We start from the raw sequence: 22,037 nt of genomic DNA, 5'->3' as shown, positions 1-22,037 counted from the left end.
GGATGAAGCACGTCAGCATAAGACATCACTTCATCAGAGATCATGTACTCAAGGGAGAGATCAAGCTGACCTATGTCCCAACGGATGAGCAGCTTGCTGATATCTTCACAAAGCCACTGGCTCGTGAGCAATTCAACATACTTAGAGAAGCCATTGGTATGTTTAATCTCTTCAGTAAATTCCAAGTATAATATGTGATATATGCATGCTGAGTTGATTACCATGCTGAGTGATTTATGCTAAATCAATAACTATCACATGCTGAGTGAATTTACTTGCTGAGTGTTTATCTTAAGCTGAGCTACTAAGCATACGAATTATACCTTGCGTAACACTGACTGCTCAGAACCTTAAACGTTTGAAATTCTTAACACTGAGTAAAAATCCATTGCAAAACTTAATGCAAAACACGCGAATTAAATAGCCACCTAGGATGACGTAAGCGCAATAATTAGAATATACATGCGCCGAATGTGTCATAAATGCCAGAATCCTTGTCGATTGAGTATCTCGAGGTCAAACGGACACCTTAACGCTTAGGATCAATTCGACACCTCTATAAATAGTGGATGATTTCCCACTTTTATCTCTTTACGCTTAGAAATTTCTGGTATTCTAATACTCTTCTCTAAAAACTCCCAAACTTCTCAAAACTTCTCTATGAATCATGGCAAAAGATTCTCAGAATGTCTCCGGTGCCGGTTACATCGATAATCGCTCCGATGAAAACCTTCAATCCCCTGCTCAGCATGACCACTCAAAGGTCACCACACCGAGGAAGCAAACCAAGGCTGACCAAGCCACCTCTTCAAAAGAAAAACAACAGAAGGATAAGGCAAAGAAGCCCATGGAACGCACCTACTCTCTAGTTTACGAGAGTGTGAGGGGGTACAAGGTTGACCACTCTAGATGGTTTTCAAAGGGTTTTGTGGAAGCTGAGCAACCCTTCTATGAGTGGATCAAAAACAACGGCTGGACCGAGCTGTTCTCAGTTCACGAACATACCTATCCTGAGTTAGTAAAGGAATTCTACGCTAACTTAAGAGTCGCCGATGATGACCGGGACTATATGGTCACCAAGGTTCGAGGAAAGGATATCTTCATCAACCCAGTTTACCTTGCCTCACTACTCAAGCTAAAAAACGAAGGAGCAATACTTCGTAAATCAGGTGACCAAGATAAAACCAACTACTCCGTTGAGTTGTGTAAACCTCATGGTCATGTAGGGGAGATTTCGAGTACTTCCATGGGCCAGCATCAGAAGATGGCCCATTACATACTGACCAATTTCCTCTTCCCTAAAATCAACTGCACCAACTCAGCTGAGAAAAGACCAAGGCAAGCTGAGCCTGAGGTAGAAGAGAGAGAAGACACTGATGAGCAACCTCTGAGGAAGAAGAAGAAACTCTCTTTTGAGTTAAGACCCATCAATGCACCTCCCACTGACTTCATCATTCCCGCTGATTCACACTATGCACGAAGTCTTGGCGATGTCATTGAGCAACCACAAGATGAACAAGAGGAAGAAGAACTGGGTGGTCAGTTCGACAATCAGGAGACAGAAAATGTTGAGGAACATGAGTCAGACGCTGACCAATATGATACAACCTACACTGAGCAGGTTGAAGAAGAAGAAGAAGCTGAGCAAACAGAAAAGGAACACACTGTTCTAAGAGAAGCTTCACCTGCTGACTCTATTGACTCTATTGAGTCTATTCCTACTGACTCTCCTCCAAAGACCAAGAAATTAAGAAGACTTAAGAAGAAGGCACATCGATCCCCTGTCATTGACCTAATGAGTGACTCGCCTCTGAGGGATGAAATCACTGACCTATCTGATGTGCATATTAGGTTCTTCTCTAACCCTATTCTGAACTTTTTTATGCATGAAAATGAGGGGTACGCGGGGCGTTCCATGGGGTACGCGCTGCGTGGATTTATTATAAACAGCAAAAATAAACGTAAAAATAGCACGAAACATAAACGGAAATGACTGATATATAAAAAGATGGTACATCAAAACATCAAAACATCAAAACATGAAAACATCAAAAGAGAAATGGAAAACACAAAGAAATGGAACTATGGTTGAGGTGGAGGTGGATTGCCATGGAGGTTGAAGTAGGAGGCGAAGGAGGCGGTGAGAGCATCGAAACGAGTGTCGATATGGGCCCGGTCCTCCCGTTGTTGTGCTTCGATGGAGTCGAAGCGGGTGTTGAGGGTGGCGAATTGGGAGTCATAATGAACCCGGTCCCGGTGTTGGTTATCCTCCAAGATACCCAGCCGAGCATAGATGGCATTGAAGTCATGGTTAGGTGGAAAGCTAAAGTTGAGACCCAAATCGGAATCCGAATCCGAACCCCCTTCCTCGTTTGTATGAGCCACCCCCGAAGTCTCTCCCGGGCCCGAAGTGGAACGGTTAAGGGACTTAAAAGCATTTTTCTCCATGGGCCTAGGCAAAAGGCTTGGGAGGCGAGCAAGGGTAGCCTCGCCAAGAGCGGAAGTGGCGAAAAGAGTGACTAAATGGCCCAACCCGATCTTGCCCCGCTTTCGGGTGGAAATGTGGTGGAGTTGGACGGCCACAAGATAGGAGATGTCATAGGCACGGTTGTTGACACAACAATAGAGTGCCAAAAGTTCGTCCTTGTTGACTTTGGTGGATTCTGACTTCCCCGAAAAGTAGACGGAGATGAAGCGGTGGAGAAGTTGGAGGATTGGATCACGAATGAGAGAGGGGCGGAGGTTGGAGACGTCATAATCCTCGGACCCGGTGATGGAGGTCCAAAAATCACGAGCGGAAACATCCTCGGGCCAATGGGAGATACCATTTTCCGCCTGTTTGGTGAAGTGATTGCGGAGCCATTGGGTATCAATGGTGAAGGGGTGGTTGTGAAGGCGGAAATTAAAGAGGGCGGCACCGGGGACATTGTTAGAGGTGAGGGTGGTGTAGAACTCCAAAACTAAGGAGGGGTAAACGTGGTGTCGTGCAAGAAAATGATCATACCAAGAGAGGGCACGGAGGCGCTCCACGAAGGCCCCGCCAAGGCCGAAACGGTCAAGAGTGTTCCGCTCAATGTACGGAAGTTTTATAAAGTGGGCAGCGGAAAGTGTTTGGTAGTGCTCGGCCTCCCCCTCGGTTAGGAGATGAAAAAGGGCCCGGTGCAGGCGGGTAAGTGGTGGAGTTCCCTCCCGTTCGGGAGGTGGAGGTGATTGTTGGTTTTATGCGGAACGGGAGGATCGGGCCCGAGTGGACCGTGGGGGGCGCATGTCGGCGGCTCTCTTTCGTGCCATGGCAATAGTTAGGAATGGAGAAGGATTGAGAGAAGGTGGAAGAAGGTTGGGAGAGAGTTGAGATAGTTGTGAGGAAGGGAAGGGAGAAAAGGGAGATATAAATAGATGAGAAGTGGGGAATCCAAGCAAAACTCGGATTCCTAGAGGGGTACGCGGGGCGTAAAGGGGCCACGCCACGCGTATCCCTCCCCCTGATGTTATTTTTGCGCAAGAATGGTGAGATACGCGCGGCGTAATTGGGGTTACGCCACGTGTATCGGACCTCCTACTCCTTTTTGATGACAAAAAGGGCGAAGACGCGGGGCGTAAATGGGGTTACGCCCCGCGTATGAGGACGGAAGATGAAGGATTTTTGTGGTTTTGGTAATTTTCTGATTTTTATTTTTGGGTTTTTGAGTGTTTAATGATTTTTAATTAATTTTATGATTTTTATGTTTTATTTATGACTTTTTTTAATTTTTATTAATTTGTAATTAGGGGGGGTAGTTAATGAAAATTTATTATGGAGGGAAGTTGAAAATTTGAATTTGGAAGGATGGAAGTTGATTGGATGGAAAGGAAGGTGGAGTGTGGAAGTGGAAAAGGTGTATGGGGAAGATGAATGATGGGAAGTTTGAGGGAAAGGGAGTTGCCATGTGGAGTTGTAATTCACAACTCCCCGAGCATACGCGGGGCGTGCCCTGGGGTACGTTCCGCGTGTCCTCCCACGTGGCATTTATTCAAAAAGTGACGAAAAGTAAAGTGTACGCGGGGCGTGGTAGGAGAGACGCCCCGCGTACCGTGTCTTTTATTGTGAATGAGGATCAGACATGTAGATACGCGGGACGTATAGGTGCGTACGCCCCACGTGTCATAAAATTTGGATTAAAAAGGGATTTGTTTTTCTTTTGGTGTTATAAAAATAAAAGAAAATAGAAGAAAATAAAATAAAGTGAAGATGAAAATAGAACAACAATGCAAAATAAAGAAATGGAATAAAGTTTATAATACATATAGATAAGTGGTTCGAGGAGTTCAAACCGGTGCTACGTTTTGAGTCGAAGTAGCTCGACTTTGAACTTCCTCCTAGGTGTATGCTTCCATTCGTGTTAGGAATTCAAATTCTTGAATAAACAACCCGTACCTGCAAAACGGATTGTTCGCTTCAAAAGAATTTGACAAAAACCAAAAACTATATGTACAGAAATTATCGAAAAGTTTAGTTTGCTCCCTTTTTGACTCCTTTGGTAGTTCAAAAGGAGCGAGATGTTCCGAGGTAGAGGGAACCTCCGACTCTTCTAACTTTGGATTTATTTCCATGGGTCCGCACACAACCGGTTCATCGATGTCCGTTTTCTCACAACTGAAACGACTTTTATTCTTTGGGGAATCCTTTTGAGAAAACTCAATTAACTCGAGCTTCGCATTTTGACGAACCGAATTGGAATCTCGAATTGATTCGTCCGCGGCGGAATCAAGAGGAGACTTCAATCTGGCCCATAGATTTTCTATTTCCCTGAAATATATCTCAGTGTTAGATAATCCTTCATGAATATCTTTAAGCAAAGAGTTTATCACATCGAATTCCGAGATTGAGTGTGGGCATTCGTCTTCCATGCGGTCGTCCCACCGATGATGACTATGAAGCATCATACCATGAAACAAATCATTAGTAACATAAAACGAAATAAATTATTCACAAAAAGAGAAAATAATATTTAAGAATGCTTAAACTAACAATAAAACGTTTTTGTCTAATATTGCAAGATATTATAAATCCCGGCAACGGCGCCAAAAACTTGATAGCGCGATTCGTCTAGCTGTGTTTACGGATGTAGTGTGATATGAGTGTGCTATGGGACTATGGATGTGGTCTTTCTAATTGCTCTAAATTCAATAGACGTCACTACTTAGGGGCAAGTGTACCCCGTCGTATCAAGTAATAATCCGGTTAAGACCGGGTATCGAATCCACGGGATTTATAATTACAAGTATTAGACGACTCGGTTTCGTATGTTAATTAAGCGGTAATCACTTTGGGGTTAAGTAAGACACAACTACACACTATTCCTCGCTATTGGCGACACAGATTTATGTAGCTAAAACTCTATGAAGTGGGATGAATATGTGATAGGGGTCAAAAACCCCTATCTTTGGGTACGGTTTTAGGACGGGTTTTAGAGTTATTTGGTTAATAAGCGAGCAATTCTCGCATTTAAATGCTTTTGTGTGAGTTAGTTAGGAATTGGAAACGTTCTATTTACTTTTCGTCGTTTAGGCTCGTTTTGTGATCAATTGAGGCAAATACGGCCGAAATAGCATGCATATTAGAATTCCGTTATCTTTTGAAGCTAATTGGTCCGTCAAAAGTCGCACCAAACGAAGCGTTTGCTCAAAATAAGCGATTGACGGATCAATTTGGCTTTTAGACTAATGTTTTCCAGAGTTTTTATGCGTGTGCAGGTGTAAGTTCAGACGAAAAAGGGCATAGAATTCATCAAGCTTGAATCGAGCACGCTTCGGGCGAAAACGCTCGGCGAGCAGGGTCCCACGGGCCATTTCTGCTCGTCGAGCAGGCCACCAGGCGCTTGCTCGGCGAGCAGGGGGCTGCTCGGCATGAGCAGCCCTGCTTGCCGAGCAGCCTTCCCTGCTCGGCGAGCAGCCCTGTGGGAATTGGTCAAAAAGACCAATTCCGCCCCCACGAAGCCACATTCGGCCCCACGTCTTCCTACACCAACTAAGACACGAAAATAGGTTAAAACGAGGCCCAAGACGCGTCTATAAATAGGATTTTTCTATTGTAATTAGACATCTTTCGTTTTTGTAAATTATTTTAGCTTTCCCCTTGTAATTCCTCTCCATCTTCTCCATTTTCCTCAACCTCCATTGAAGCTCCTTCAAAGCTTTCTACCGAGGAATTACCAAGGTCCGTCCTTAAGATTAAGTCGCCGGCTGCAGAGTAAACAGGTTCCCTGAAAGGGATTTTTGTATCTCCTTTTATCTTTCCTTGTTTGTACTCTTTGATACAGTTGCCGAACTTGACTTATTGTATCTTGTGACAATTATCTTCGCCTTTAATAATAATTTAGCTCTTGTTTTGTTCTATGATTATTTGTCTAATCTCTGTCTTACGCTTTATTCAATTGGTTTAACTCATTCAAAAGCCCCAAAATCTAGTAGGCACATATTGCGAGCTGAATCTGACCTAGTCAGAGCCTAGGAGATTGACGACCTCTTAGTTGATTAAGCGCCAATTTACTGAGCCTTAGACCTAGTTTCAGCCTTAGGGAATCACACGCTAGGAACCTCAGGAGGGTAAGTAGGGTTAATCGCCTTGAATACAAGTGACTCAGATTAGGTTTTTATTCAATAGACTTGATAATCTATCTTTATTATTATCGTTCATACCATGTTCCTTCGAATAGTTTCATTAATGAAAGATCAATTAGGGGTAGAGTAACTTAATTAGGCGTAGAATAACTTAGATAATTTAGTTAGAATTAGATAACTTAGCTAGGATTAGTATAATTCAACCTAGGAGTAGATTAATTAAACAAACCAAACTCAAAACCCCCTAAGCCTAGATAACATCCGAGACCGAGTAGCTTGATACTTGCAGAAATAAATCCTGTGGACGATAACCTGGACTTAAACCAGAAATTTATTACTTGATAACGACGGGGTACACTTATCCCTTAGTGAGGTTTTGCAGAAACCGCATCAATATTTTGGCGCCGTTGCCGGGGATTTATTTCTTCTGCAATATCGAACCAAAGGTTGATTTGTTAGTTTAGGCATTCATTGTGAATATCTTTTTTTATATCGTTTATACTTGTTGATATATGATTTCTTTATACTTTTCTATACTTGTTCATATCTGTATACTGTTACTTATCAACTTTTGTGCTAGAACTTCACTTTTTCTCAGCATTCTCTGATCAATGAATTGGCAAGAAAAAGTCGAGTGGCAAGCTCAAAAGTTTACTATCCCATCAAGACAATACATTCATACCCTGGAGAATGAGGCTCCCAATCCCTCCATGGCCGACTTAAATGAGAAAATGGATATCTTGATGGCGAAACTGAGCCTCAACACCAATGAAAGTGTAAGTTTTGTGGGTAATCACCAAAGGTATAATTCTAACCCCAATTCTTACAGATTTTATGGTAGTGATTGGAGGAGACCTCAACACTCAAATCTGTCCTACGGGAACCCTAACATGCTGAGGCCTCCAAATAGGTTTGTTAATGAGCACATGGAAAACGAATTGAGAATGTTCCCTTACGAGAAAGCAAGCCAAGTTCCTCCACAACCCTGTAGCTCACGAGATGAGGTGATGTCCCTTTTGAAAGGAATATCAGCCCGACTTACAATCAATGAGGAGGTTTGCAAGGACTTGAGCAACCAATTGGCTCAAATAAACCATGAGATGCAAGAGCACTCCCGAGATGCCCTCCCAAGCATAAAGGAAAACATAAAAGTCCCACAAAGGGAATCAGCTCAAGCCATCTCTTTGAGGAATGACAAAAAGGTAGAACCAAGTCCACTATCACATGCATCACTCGAGGTAAGTGAGGAACCGGAAGCGGTAAGCAACCCCGGTTCAAAATCTGAAATTCTGAATCATGTGATAGAGATAAAAGATCAAATCAAAACTTGTGTATCTCAACTACCTTTTCCTCAAAAATTAGAAAAGTTTAGGTTTGCTTCATGCTCAGAAGTTTTCATTCTCTTCGACCTACTAAGAGAATCCAAAAGGGAGCAAACCAAACTTTTTCATAATATGTTTAAATTCGACCTCCTGCTTTCATTAAACTTATTAGAGGCTCTTAATCCGTTTTGTAGGTACGGGTTATTTCTCAAGGAGTTCGAGTTCCTAACGCGAGTAGAAGCTTACACCTAGAAAGGAACTCCATGTCGAGCTAACCGACTATAAAGTAGCGCTTCTTGGGAGGCAACCCAAGTTTGGATTAAACTTTTTCTAGGTTTGTTTTTCTTTTTTCAATTATAGATTTCTGTTTTTAACTTTGGTTAGTAAGTTGTCTTCTCCACCCTAACTTTTTTTGCACATGCGCTTGATGGTTTTAGATGCAATGTTGGAACTTATTGCATATTTTAAGTGTGAGGAGGAGGGGTAGACAAACTTACAAAAATTTGTATAATTTTTAAATTTTTGTTGCGTCGTGTCTAGTTTAGTTTAGCGTTTTTTAGGTTTTGTGTATGTTTTTGCATGTTTAGGACCTAAAACCGTGAACCTCCTTCGAATCTAAACTTCGTTATTTGTCTTTGAGGGCTGAGAACCGAAGCTAAAATTGCATGACAACTAGTTTAGGCATAGGACACAACTCTTGTATCTGTAAAAGCATGAGCTACAGTTTGCATTTAGACCCTACTTTTGAAGAAATGCTAAAATCATTACTTAGGTAGATAACTTAAGAATTGAAGGCATGTGATATTAAACTTGAGTTTGGGGAAAACTAGTAAACACAAAATTGAAACCCAAAGAATTGTGACCTGAATTTGAGCCTAAGAGCGAACATCAAAAAGCTCTTTTTCTTGACATTTTTGTGTGAATGCTTTGACTTGTGGAAGATTACAGATTTTGCACCTAATACTGTGTTGAACCTACATGCAATGATTTGAGATGATAAACGATGAATCAGCCTCATTAGAATTAACCCTTTTCTTTACCTTATTTTCTCTTTTTCATCCACTCTAGGAAGCCCCTTTGAGCCTATATTTTTGTAGTTTGTAGATTTTTCTTTCGTTCTAACCTGTTTTTGCAAACCACAACTTGGTTCGCTACTTAACCCAAATTTTTTGCAAAGCTCGAATTGAGCCTTTGTTTTCTTCTAGCGCTTTATCTTTGTTTATGGCATTACAATAGCAAGCCAAAAGGCTAAGAAGTGAATGAGAATCACTATCCAAAAAAGAAAAAAAAAGAAAAAGAAAAAAAAGAAGAAGAGAAAAACAGAAAAAAGAAAAGAAAAGAGACGAACAAGAGGGAAGAACTTCATTCCCCAGTTCCTAAAAATCAAAAAAACGTCTCAAGAAAACATCCCAAAAGAAAAAATAAGGGATGAATAAAAAGCTCAGTCACTTCGTATTTGCTAAAGCCATTTTAACTTTGTTTTTGTAGCGCTAGAACTTTTAACCCTTGTTGTACCTTTAACCCTCTAACCACATTACAACCCCAATTAGAGGCTGTTTTTGATATCATCGGAGTCATATAGCATAGTAGAGGAACTCAGATGAACGTGCAAAATCAACGTAATCCTAAGCAAGAACATAAGTCGAGAGTAAACACTTTAGCCACCAAAATTGTGTGAATGAGTGAACTACCTATGGTGAGGTGTTTTACTTAGCGATCCCCTTAAACTCGTTTAATTGAACATGTGTCCATTTGCTTAAAACTATGACCCATGATAATTGAAATGCGGCTTTTGGATATCGTGTCTCTACTTTGTATTTTCGAATGCATGTAATTACAGATGCTCGAAGTTGTGTCAAGCACCTAGTCAAACCGGGAGGTTTTCTAGCTTGCTTGTGATGGCGGGTTTAGTTTTTAGTTTACTTGGGGACAAGTAAAGTTTTAAGTGCGAGGAGGTTTGATAGGGGTCAAAAACCCCTATCTTTGGGTACGGTTTTAGGACGGGTTTTAGAGTTATTTGGTTAATAAGCGAGCAATTCTCGCATTTAAATGCTTTTGTGTGAGTTAGTTAGGAATTGGAAACGTTCTATTTACTTTTCGTCGTTTAGGCTCGTTTTGTGATCAATTGAGGCAAATACGGCCGAAATAGCATGCATATTAGAATTCCGTTATCTTTTGAAGCTAATTGGTCCGTCAAAAGTCGCACCAAACGAAGCGTTTGCTCAAAATAAGCGATTGACGGATCAATTTGGCTTTTAGACTAATGTTTTCCAGAGTTTTTATGCGTGTGCAGGTGTAAGTTCGGACGAAAAAGGGCATAGAATTCATCAAGCTTGAATCGAGCACGCTTCGGGCGAAAACGCTCGGCGAGCAGGGTCCCACGGGCCATTTCTGCTCGCCGAGCAGGCCCCTGGTGGCCTGCTCGCCGAGCAGGGCGCCAGGCGCCTGCTCGCCGAGCAGGCCACCAGGCGCTTGCTCGGCGAGCAGGGGGCTGCTCGGCGCGAGCAGCCTTCCCTGCTCGGTGAGCAGCCCTGCGGGAATTGGTCAAAAAGACCAATTCCGCCCCCACGAAGCCACGTTCGGCCCCACGTCTTCCTACACCAACTAGGACATGAAAATAGGTTAAAACGAGGCCCGAGACGCGTCTATAAATAGGATTTTTCTATTGTAATTAGACATCTTTCGTTTTTGTAAATTATTTTAGCTTTCCCCTTGTAATGCCTCTCCATCTTCTCCATCTTCCTCAACCTCCATTGAAGCTCCTTCAAAGCTTTCTACCGAGGAATTACCAAGGTCCGTCCTTAAGATTAAGTCGCCGGCTGCAGAGTAAACAGGTTCCCTGAAAGGGATTTTTGTATCTCCTTTTATCTTTCCTTGTTTGTACTCTTTGATACAGTTGCCGAACTTGACTTATTGTATCTTGTGACAATTATCTTCGCCTTTAATAATAATTTAGCTCTTGTTTTGTTCTATGATTATTTGTCTAATCTCTGTCTTACGCTTTATTCAATTGGTTTAACTCATTCAAAAGCCCCAAAATCTAGTAGGCACATATTGCGAGCTGAATCTGACCTAGTCAGAGCCTAGGAGATTGACGACCTCTTAGTTGATTAAGCGCCAATTTACTGAGCCTTAGACCTAGTTTCGGCCTTAGGGAATCACGCGCTAGGAACCTCAAGAGGGTAAGTAGGGTTAATCACCTTGAATACAAGTGACTCATATTAGGTTTTTATTCAATAGACTTGATAATCTATCTTTATTATTATCGTTCATACCATGTTCCTTCGAATAGTTTCATCAATGAAAGATCAATTAGGGGTAGAGTAACTTAGTTAGGCATAGAATAACTTAGATAATTTAGTTAGAATTAGATAACTTAGCTAGGATTAGTATAATTCAACCTAGGAGTAGATTAATTAAACAAACCAAACTCAAAACCCCCTAAGCCTAGATAGCATCCGAGACCGAGTAGCTTGATACTTGAAGAAATAAATCCTGTGGACGATAACCTGGACTTAAACCAGAAATTTATTACTTGATAACGACGGGGTACACTTATCCCTTAGTGAGGTTTCGCAGAAACCGCATCAATATGATAAGTTATAACCATGATAAATAATGACTCTAAATGTATACGGATAATAGTTTACTCTTGCAAAGACGACCAATTGTAGTAGAACTGAACCGTGAAGTACTTAGACTACGTGTTCCTAGTCAAGGCGTGTCTAATGCGAGGGAATTAAAAACTAGGGCCCATAAGTTCCGTGGCTTGTCAATTCCTACGGTTTCCGGTTTGTCACTTCCGGTAAGGCAACACCTATATAACTCCCTAAAGATAGCCCGAATGGCGGCGGTAATCACGTTCTCCTACACAATAATCAATTATCAATATCAAAACAAGCAATAAACATTAACACATAAAGGGAAATAGAGATTATAAATCATAAATTATAAATATGGAAAGTGATTAGATGAAATACAACCAAGCCTAGGACATAGGAAGAGTACAAGCTAATTAGCAAGTAAAAAGGGAGAATCCGCCCTTGGAACTAGCTAACCGGACTCAAAGCCGTCTCCTAGGTCGTGGAGGTGGAACTCTCGAGCTTGGTGACGAATGGTGGAACGGAACGTTAATGGAGCGCCAGAACAACGAACAAGCTCTCGAGGGGGAGAGTTTAACTTACAAAATCTGAATCTAAATTACAAGGAAAGAAAAGAGTATAGTGTAGCTCTCTAGTATGTAATTGGTGTCAAATGAAGTTCAAGAGCTTCTTATTTATAGATATCAAGCAAGGGCAAGTTTGTAATTTCACAAAGCACAAGTATGGAGCAACATTATTTGGTGCAGAAATCCCATGATACGCCCTGCGTATATTGGTCTACGCCCCGCGTAAATGCCCATTCCGTCAGAAATCTCCTGCATGTGGACCAATTCGTTGTCTTGTTGTCTCAAGCACGCCCTGCGTAAAAGATTGTACGCCCCGCATGTTTGAGTCTCTAGAGTTTTATTGCTTGAATTGGTGCTTTTACGCCGTGCGTAGCTGAAGTACGCCCCGCGTAAAAGAGTCTCTGATCTTTTTATGTTGAGGAACTGCCTTTTACGCCCCGCGTATATGGTGGTACGCCCCGCGTAAGGAGAGTTGACTCTGGGAGACAATGCAGTCTGACTTTCAGGATTAGGCCAATTATTGCCGACATGTGTCATACGCCCCGCGTATGCTGAGTCAGTTCCACATGGCTTCTGCGGATAAGGCAATCATTACCGACACCATGTTTCACGCCCCACGTAGGGGATTATACGCCCCGCGTATGGAGTGGATTTTTGCTCCTTTCTCGTACCTGAAATACAAATCTTGAGAGCCGAGTTAGCTTGACGTTTTTATTTCCTAAACTAATAAAAAACGAGGAAAATAAACTGAAAGTACGAGATTTATTTTTATCTCTTTATTTTATCAAAAACACTTTATTTTGTAATTAAACTTATTTATTTTATCCAAAATCAACCCGTAAATCACGCTAAAAGATAGGGGTAAAATACCCCTCATTTGGCATATGCTGACCTACCAACCACTCAATATGCCCGTCTTTCTTGTCAGCGCATTCTAACGAAAGTCATAAGATGTGGCTAAGTTTTACGCTGGCCGCCACAAACCTACCGCAACCCTCCTCCTTTTTCCGGGCTTGGGACCGGCTGTAAAGGCCACCAAGTGACCCTCACAGGCGGAGTTTTCCTTACGCAAATGTAAAGGTAAAATAACATAGCTTCCATAAAAGATCAAAACAAATTGTACTTAAAAATGTTTTTACAATGTCACAAATAAAAGCAAGCTAAGCAACAATAGGAGCATCCTCCTTTGCGCTTTCTTCGCCCACAGAGCTTGCTTGGGGATCCTCCTTCTCCACATCCGCAGACACGCCATCAGAAGATACCTCCTTATCCACCGAAGATGTGGGACCAAGGGGAAGAGCCTGATCAGGAATTGGTCCTGCATTCGCCTTGAGGGGCACTTCTTCAAGCTCATCCGCCAAGACCGTAGTAGAGGGTTTGGTTTCTTCCACAGGCCCCTTCATCCATCTCCGAACGTAATCACGGAGGTACTCCTTAGCGTCTGACATCTTATTGAACTTCACCACATCTTCTGGTTCGGGGACGGTGAATTGCGGATCGGTGAAGTTAGTCTCAGGATGCGCCAAGGAGAAGTACGCCATAAGCATCTCACCATAATAAAAGGCTTGTTCACCCGCCATGTATTTAGCTTCTCCAAGGGCGTCTTCATGGCTTTTGGCATCAGACACAATCTTTGCCTTTAACCTCTTAATTTCCTCATCCCTGAGAACTAGGGCGGCTGTGGCGGAAGTAAGGTTGGCATTCGCGGAAGCAAGACCTGCATTAACAGAAGCGATAGTGGAATTGGCTTCCACTATCTCTTTCTCTAGCCTCTCGATAGTTGCCTTATCCGCCACATTCTGAAGGAGCTCAGTTTCCATAGTACGTAGGCGAGCATACAACTGTCCAAAAACAAACGATTCAATCAAAAGGCAAAAAGGATTAAGGAACTAATATTGTCTGCATCCTTTCTAAAGAAACTCACCGAAAGGAGCTCCGTCTTCCCCTTTTGGGCATGAATGGAACCAGGAATCTGGCTATAGTTCCTCTGCACTTCGCCCACCTGACCCAAGGCCTCATCCAAATCGTTTAGAATGGATTCATTCTCGAAAGAACCTTGGGCTCCAAATTTGGCGGACCAGTATCCACCGATATCGGGCTTCGCCGTCTACACAAACGTTCTAGGGTCAGAACTCAAGTTCAAAACTTAATGAACAAATAAAGATCAAGGTAACCTACCTGTGCAATCTCCCCAGCAGGCTTGGCGGACCTCAGGGCATCCGCCATAAGCTTAAGACCTCTAGTGGTGTTAGGCTTCCTCCTCTTTAGTGGCGGCTCAACCACTGTTTCTGCAGGACGTTTTCCAGTATCCGCTTGAGGATTCGCCGCTTGATCTTTCTTGCGTGCTTCAGCCTCCAGAAACTTCTTACGCTTCTCTGCAAGAGCGTGATTGGCCTTAGATAAACCCCTGCCAAGGAAAACATTAAAATAATCAAAGTTCACGAAGAAATGAAAGGTACCTTGGTCAAATTGCGTAATCTTTGAGTAAATGAATTGATCCCTTCCCGGCGAATCAATGGAATATCACTCATCATGAAAGCTAAGGCATCCGCATATGTCCATGCATCCGCCTTGATCTGCTTCATGAGCTCCGCCACCTTCTCATCACTATCCGTTAAAATTCGCATATCGCCCGCCATATGCAACGGCCTGGGATTCCAAAATGAAGGAAAACCCAGTGGTTCGCCATCTTTTATCTTCACGTAGAAGAATCTCTCATCCCAGCAATGAACATTGGACATTTTGTCACTAAAGGGCGAATACACTCCGAATTTGGCGAACGAAAGATAGGATTCGGACTTCCGTTTTGATGGTTTGTGAAAAGCTCTAAAGATACGACCCGTATATACTACTCCTAAATTTGAGGCGAGGTAGCAGTCTAACGCGATATCCAACCAGCAGTTGGGATGTAGCTGGCTAACCGTGATGTCAAAGTAGGAGAGGATGTCCGCCATCATCTTTGGAAGAGGAAGTCGGAATCCTCTCTCCACGTGACTACAGTATATTGTAAGGAAACCGCTAGGCGGACAGGAAGGACGTTGATGAGATGCGGCAAGCTGAGTTTCATAGTTCTTGATCCAGGGGAAGCGATTCGCCAGATCCACTAGATCCGCGGCGCTCATACGAGACGGAGTAGACTCCGCTCGGGGATTCTTTTTCTTAGGAGGAATTGAAGAAGAGGCCATTGTCCCCGGAAACCACCTAGATGCACCGGCCGGAACGGCGCCGGAGACAGAAGGAAAAAGAGTCGGGTTCCTAATGGAACGAGTTTGATAATGATTACGCGCCGAGTTACTAAACCCAGCTAAATCGGAGTTAATCGTGCCCTCGGAAGAAGAAGAGTTCTCCGATGACGAGGTAGTCCAACTAAAATCGACTTCTATTTCAGGAGGAGAGGTTGAATTAAAAAGTTCTGAAGTTGATCTAGAAGATGAAGACGAACTTCTAAACATCCAGGAAAAAGTTAAGCGAAAGAAAATGAACTTACATGAGAAATCGGAAGCTTGGTGCGAAACTCTGAAGAAATCCCAGAAAAAGCTTCGAGCGCAGGAGAAAAATGAAGAAATGAGGAAGAAAGAGAAAGCGTAAGAAGAAGAAGAAGAGAGTTTTCTCCTTCCTGGGACAGTGTGTCCACTACACGTGTCGATCGTCCAATGGCATTGAACAGTGTGCTCATTAATGCAAGTGTTTATGACGGCGCGCGGAAGTCCAAAAGCTCTAAAGGACTTTAAGGGCATTTTGGGGGGGCTTCTGATAACATCGAGATATTATCCTGAGGACCAAAAGGGATATTCACCTCAAAGTACGCCACGTAGTGATCCCCAAGGGGAAGCTGGCTGGCGGATCTCCACGGATCAGCTCCAAGAGATCCGCTGGCGGACCTATGAGGCGAATCTCTCCATTCGCCTCTATAACGGCTGGCCGTCGACTCGGCCATAAAAGATCATTAATGAGTTATTAATTAGCTAAACCGCCAGGTTAAGGATAACTCGTAACCGCCATTAATGAAGCATTAATGGAGACTTTCTAGTTACCTGAAGGTTACAACTTCCCAGCTATATATATAGCCCGATCCCCTAGGCTATCGAGGTACACATTCTTATAACCTTTGTCAATTCAGTTTGTTTCCTTGATTCCTCTTACTGACTTTGGCATCTGAGCTTCCCCCCGTCGAACCCAACGACGCCCCCACAGGGACGGAGGTAGATCAGAATTTCGCTACCTGTTATCATATAGGTTTGGTATTTCTGTATTCTTTTACACTGAAATTTTTTCTGCTTCCTTTACAAACGAGTGTATTTTCTGACCGAGTTTGTACTGTGTAATACGAAATTGTATTTTTTTTAGTGGATTGTTTTATCCTGGATGCTTTATACTACTTACACTATCTAAAGGTAGTTCCGTGAATGTTTTAAAGAGCACGACCTCGTCGGCGACTTATCCCATTACTATGTGAGGTAAATTTACATTTTTTATGTTCATATTCGTGTTCATGCTTCAACAATAAAGGTGCAAAACATAGTTTTTTTTTAATTACGCAAAAATTTACAAGGATTGATTTAAAAAAAGAAAAAATGAAACCAAGTATTTTTTTTTTTCGGTTTATAATTTAGCTTAAAATTTAAAACTATCAATCCCCTTAAACCAATGCCACATAAAAACGCATAAATTAAATATTATCCTACTTATTAGGGCATTTTTATATGCCTATGAAATGCGAATATATATGTACTATATTTTGTTTTTATAATGATGTCGAAATTATTCATACTAATATAAAATAATATTTATTATTAGAAAAACTCTAAAATTTAATTTAGATAAATGTATGTATATATAATTACAATCACGTGTATAATTGTAAAATTATAAGGATGAAATAGAGTTTACCAAGAAAGAAAAAACATGATTCTGGAGTAACAAAGAAAGACAAGAAGAAAAACCCTATGCTCCTGTTCTGGCATTCCATTTTCTATATTTTTATATTTATATAACTTTATTATCCTATCATCCCATACCCTCCTCCTTTATAATTCTCATTAGCAAACCAACCATTCTCTCTCTCTCTCTCATAATTGCTTCCTTTTCTTCTTTTTTTTTGAGATAGAAAGAGCTTCTAATTGAAAACATCAAAATAGCTCAGAAGGTATGGGAAGAGCTCCTTGCTGTGACAAAGCCAACGTGAAGAAAGGCCCATGGTCTCCTGAAGAAGATGCCAAGCTTAAATCTTATATAGACAACCATGGTACTGGTGGTAACTGGATTGCTTTGCCTCAAAAAATTGGTATCTTTCTTTCTCTCTCTTTCTTTTAATTTTTCCATTTGATTCATAAAACTAATATGTTTCTGATTCATCAACAGGCCTTAAAAGATGTGGAAAGAGTTGCCGTCTCAGATGGTTGAACTATCTTCGCCCCAATTTAAAACATGGTGGCTTCTCTGAGGAAGAAGATAACATCATTTGCAGCCTTTATATTAGTATTGGGAGCAGGTAAAATTAAATTCAACTCTTTTCTATAGTAGCTACATATTTTAGACTAAAGTTTGGACTTAATTTTTGTATGGAAGAACAGATGGTCTATAATTGCAGCCCAATTGCCAGGAAGAACTGACAATGACATCAAAAATTACTGGAACACAAGGCTGAAGAAGAAGCTTTTTGGAAAGCAAAGAAAAGACCAATATTCTCGGAGAGGAAACACTGGTCTAAAGAGAGGAAATCGCAGCAACTCAATCATTAATTCAACTGATCAAAATTCCTACTGGCCTGAGCTTCCTTTGCTTGCTCCCACACCATACTCTACCCAAGAACAAGCCTTTAATGATCATGCTTCTATCCGGAAACTGCTTGTTAAGCTTGGAGGAAAGTTTTCTGATGATCATAATCAAATTTTTAATCCTCAATTCCCTAATGATGTTGTATCATATGCTCCGAACCAGATTTATGATCAATCTGTTAATATCTCATCTTCTTCTACTTCAATGGAATTGGGACAAACACAGTACAATTTGTCAGCTGGATTGCAAATTTTACAAGGACATAGCAATTTGGCTGGGGCAGTTGATGAGATTTCATATAGCAACAATCAAAAATTTGATGGGCTGGAATTTCTACTATCTGATCATTATGATATGTTAAGTAGTGGGTCACAGGTGGGGGAGATGAGCTCAATGATTAATTATCCTTGTTCTGTGGCTTCAAACTGTGAAGAAATACAACAAAGATTGATGCAAGATTGTGCTTTTGATGATCAGATGAGGTACCCTGGATCTTTATAATCATATGATGTACATTATTACATAATTAATATAGATTTAATTGTTGCAATTAGGGGAACTTTGTGTTCAAATCTCTACGAAAACCCTAATATTAATTTTAAACTCGGTATGCGATTATGTTTATTATCATGTCTAACTAGTTCAGTTGGGTGTCATTGTGAGCTCTCTTTTAGTCTATTTCAGAAAGTTGATTTATGTTGGCACACATTTGTTGAATCATTAATAATTCAGATATTGTAGACTTCAACAGACATTCTTGATTCTTTCCTCCCTTAACTCTTAATATATATGAGCATTGACTATGTCCCAGGTAATTATAATAAAAGTTATTTTGTTTTTTTAATCTTATCTACCAACATAAACTGTTAATCAAATTTCAGTTAGATTTATTAATTTTTGAAACACATGTTGTAAGGTTCAAGAAATAGAGATGAAATCCTTAATAAGAAACATCGTTCAATAGGGAAGGCAGGATTAGAATATATATAGATTAAAATAAATAATTAATTATTAAGTAGATATTGTTTGTTGCTGTAAATTCTGACACACTGATAGTGATGAGCTTGAAAATTTACTAATTATACTAAAGTTTCATACCCTTATATATATTCGACACTTTGGTTGAAGATGTTATTCATTCCTGTATATAGATATTATATATATTCGACACTTTGGTTGAAGATGTTATCCATTCCTGTATATAGATATTAGGGTTTGTTAGTTAATCAATAGTGTTCACATGTTTAGTCGATCACTTGTAGATCTATGTCAATTAGAATTTTACCTTAAAATGAACTTAATTCAATCCATTCTAAAATTTTAATAAGCTTATATTTAACCTTGATTGGATAAATTTATTTAGTCAGTTAGTGACTATATGAACATTAGTGTTAGTAAATATATTGGATTAAGAAACCTAATCTCTAGTTATTAGGGATATAAACCATAAGTACAAGTTAACTAGAGCCATTTTTTTAACTATATCTAATTCAATCATATGTTTCATCCTAAAAAAGTATATGGCTGCTAACGATTTTGACCTTTGAAGCAAAATTAACCTAATCATGTACCTGCTTCTTAATTTTTATATATAATTTATAAAGTATATATATTATATATTAGTGTTTCCAATCTTCAAATTAACTTAAAGGTTCTTCTTTGTTTATATATTTTTATTTTTCTGTTTCATATGTTCGTTGAGCTTGAGTTCAATGTCAGAATTTATAAAGTAGCTGGTCATGAGTCAGCCAAAACATCGAGTCAATATGCATATTTAAATAGTGGTTAAGTACAGGTGGTAGTATTAGTATTAGATTAGATTAGATGTAAGTAGTGCAGGTATATATCAGTATTTTTTCAAACTTGAGCAGCTCATTTTGAACAAAATAAGGCAGCACTGAAGACAATAAAGATAATACTAAGTCTTTCTATAGATAATTTAGCAACCGACCAAGGATTCTGATAATAAATGTTAATAAATCAATTCATTTAAGTATAATTTGATAGATGAAGTGTAAAATAGTTTTAATATTGTCTTTTGATACATCCAGTATGCAAACGTCCATTAAATTTAAAGTTAAAGGGTGTATAACATAGATTCATTCCATCATATATTGAAACTCAGTAATAAATAAGAAACTCTCAATAAATAAGGTTGTTAAAGTTTAAATTCTTAACTACTTGATTTTAAGAAACCAATATATATAAATGTTTAAATTGATTGATAAGGGCGGCCCGGTCGCATTACGCGTCCCCGCTGAGCGAGGGTCCGGGGAGGGATACCACCACAAGGGTGTATTGGGGGCAAGCCTTCCCTTGCCAATTTAATTGGCAAGAGGCCGCTCCTAAGACTCGAACCCGTGACCTCAGGTCACACGGCAACAACGTTTTACCGTTGCGCCAAGGCTCGCCCTCTTTTTAAATTGATTGATACAATACAAAAAAAATATATATATATATTTTTATGAAAATGTTTAATATAAATTGAATGAATGAGCATTCTTGGTTACAAACTCTAAGAGAAAACTAGAGGATTCTTCTAGTAAAAGAACGGCTTCTTGGCACCTAGAACCCAACAAAGCTAACTCATGAGAAGGCCTATTAGTAAAAGTAAATTGCAGCTGCTGGAAGGCAGTGCCAATCGTCCCGATGTCCTCGAGTAGAAATACTAGGTTGGCTGTCCACAAAACATTCGCATTAAACTCTATCCACATTTTTGTAAGACCCGCATCACGTGCAGACACTCCTTTAGTGCCATTGTTTCTGCTACTGCCCATAGCCAGTAGAACTTCGCCTTTGTCATTTCTGAGCAGTGCCCCCTCTCCATACTGACCACCATTCATGACAAAAATCGCATCAACGTTCATTTGGGAGGCGGTCTCCATTTTGAAATGGAAACTTGAGTCCTCCTCCGTTCCGCCTAATTCGTATCAGCAAAGTTCCACTCGTCCAGTAATGTCCGAGCTCTATCAACCGTAGCCTCTCCTCCATGGTGTCAGTTATTCCTATCAAGCCAAATCTCATCTCGAGATAATATATAGATGAAAGACATTCCCCAGCCAAATAATTATGAACAAAGTTATAAATCATATATAATTAATTGCTTCTCCAATAGATGTTTTTGTACTTGTAGGATGTTATATCCAATCTTGTTAAAAAAATTGTATCCATTAGACTTTAAAAATAAAAAAATATAACCGTAATTATTAACCATTATTTTTGAAATTGAAAACCATATACTAGTAAATTAGTTTAAGTTAATCTATATTTTGGTTTAATTTCAATTCCGTATTTTTTTTTGTGCACTCTTAAATAGCAGATATAACACACAGTTTTATACTCTAAAGGCTAGTTAGTTTTTAGCTAAAAGATATATATAGTTAGTTTAGTTTAAAGTAGAAGGTTAACTTTGTATTTTGTATTTTACCAATTCTTGGTTTTGGATTGTCTCCGTACTTTTTACACTTTCACATTTCAATACAACTTGATTTTTATCAGATCTGTTAAATTGAGTTCGAATTTATATCATGTTGAGTTTATATAGTATCATATATATGTATATTGATGTAAAATGATTAGTTTTACAAAAAATAAATTAAGGTATAGTACAGTGGCTCGTATATTAAGTAGTTAAATTACTCATGTAAGAAATATATAGCATATGATAAGAAAAAGAAATGAAGCGGAGAATAAATTATTAAAATCTGATGATTTGGGAGGTGAAATTAAAAAGTGGAATCCAGTTGTTTACATTAATTTGTTTGGTAAGCCACTTATAATAATATTGGTAACGATTTGTTCGAATTAGTTGACAATTTTTGGAAATGAGTAGCTGCTTTTTGTCAAAGGTATTGACTTCCCCTTCCTTCAATTCAACTTATGCCAAAATAATCAAATCATTATAGATTTTACGTCATCCATATATCAGGTACCGTTGTGCTATAACATATGCTTCAAGCTTACTAAAAAATCGATCTCAACTACAACATTAGACCAGCATGGATCGATCCTATTAAGACAGAATTTGAATTTAAGGATCACTCAATAGGCTTCCTACCTAGAACCTATAACAGAGTTCTAACTTCTACATCTTATATAATTTTGAGATAAGCTACTAAAATAGGGTTGTGGTTCTTAAAGAGGTACATTTAGATTTCACATACAAAATA

At 39.9% G+C, this 22,037-nt stretch overlaps 1 protein-coding gene across 1 annotated transcript; it reads left to right on the top strand.

The window, feature by feature from the left end:
* Positions 1 to 17,141: 17,141 nt before the first annotated feature.
* Positions 17,142 to 18,498, top strand: LOC136201019 (transcription factor RAX3-like). The gene is made up of 3 exons (XM_065991546.1): positions 17,142 to 17,374; positions 17,452 to 17,581; positions 17,664 to 18,498. Exons 1-3 carry the CDS (start codon positions 17,239 to 17,241, stop codon positions 18,367 to 18,369), a joined length of 972 nt encoding a protein of 323 aa, XP_065847618.1. The 5' UTR covers positions 17,142 to 17,238; the 3' UTR covers positions 18,370 to 18,498.
* The last annotated feature ends 3,539 nt before the right edge of the window (positions 18,499 to 22,037 follow it).

Source organism: Euphorbia lathyris, chromosome 7 (genome assembly GCF_963576675.1).
Source record: "Euphorbia lathyris chromosome 7, ddEupLath1.1, whole genome shotgun sequence".
In the NCBI taxonomy this organism is placed as follows: domain Eukaryota; kingdom Viridiplantae; phylum Streptophyta; class Magnoliopsida; order Malpighiales; family Euphorbiaceae; genus Euphorbia; species Euphorbia lathyris.
The sequence above is the reverse complement of the archived record's forward strand: the minus strand, read 5'-3'. Positions and strand labels throughout refer to the sequence as shown.

What these genes read in the sequence shown, in the direction of transcription:
- LOC136201019 (XM_065991546.1), top strand. Translation starts at nt 17,239, where the DNA reads ATGGGAAGAGCTCCTTGCTGTGACAAAGCCAACGTGAAGAAAGGCCCA. An exon ending in TGCTTTGCCTCAAAAAATTG is followed by an intron (nt 17,375 to 17,451) that starts GTATCTTTCTTT and finishes ATTCATCAACAG; the next exon opens with GCCTTAAAAGATGTGGAAAG. An exon ending in TATATTAGTATTGGGAGCAG is followed by an intron (nt 17,582 to 17,663) that starts GTAAAATTAAAT and finishes ATGGAAGAACAG; the next exon opens with ATGGTCTATAATTGCAGCCC.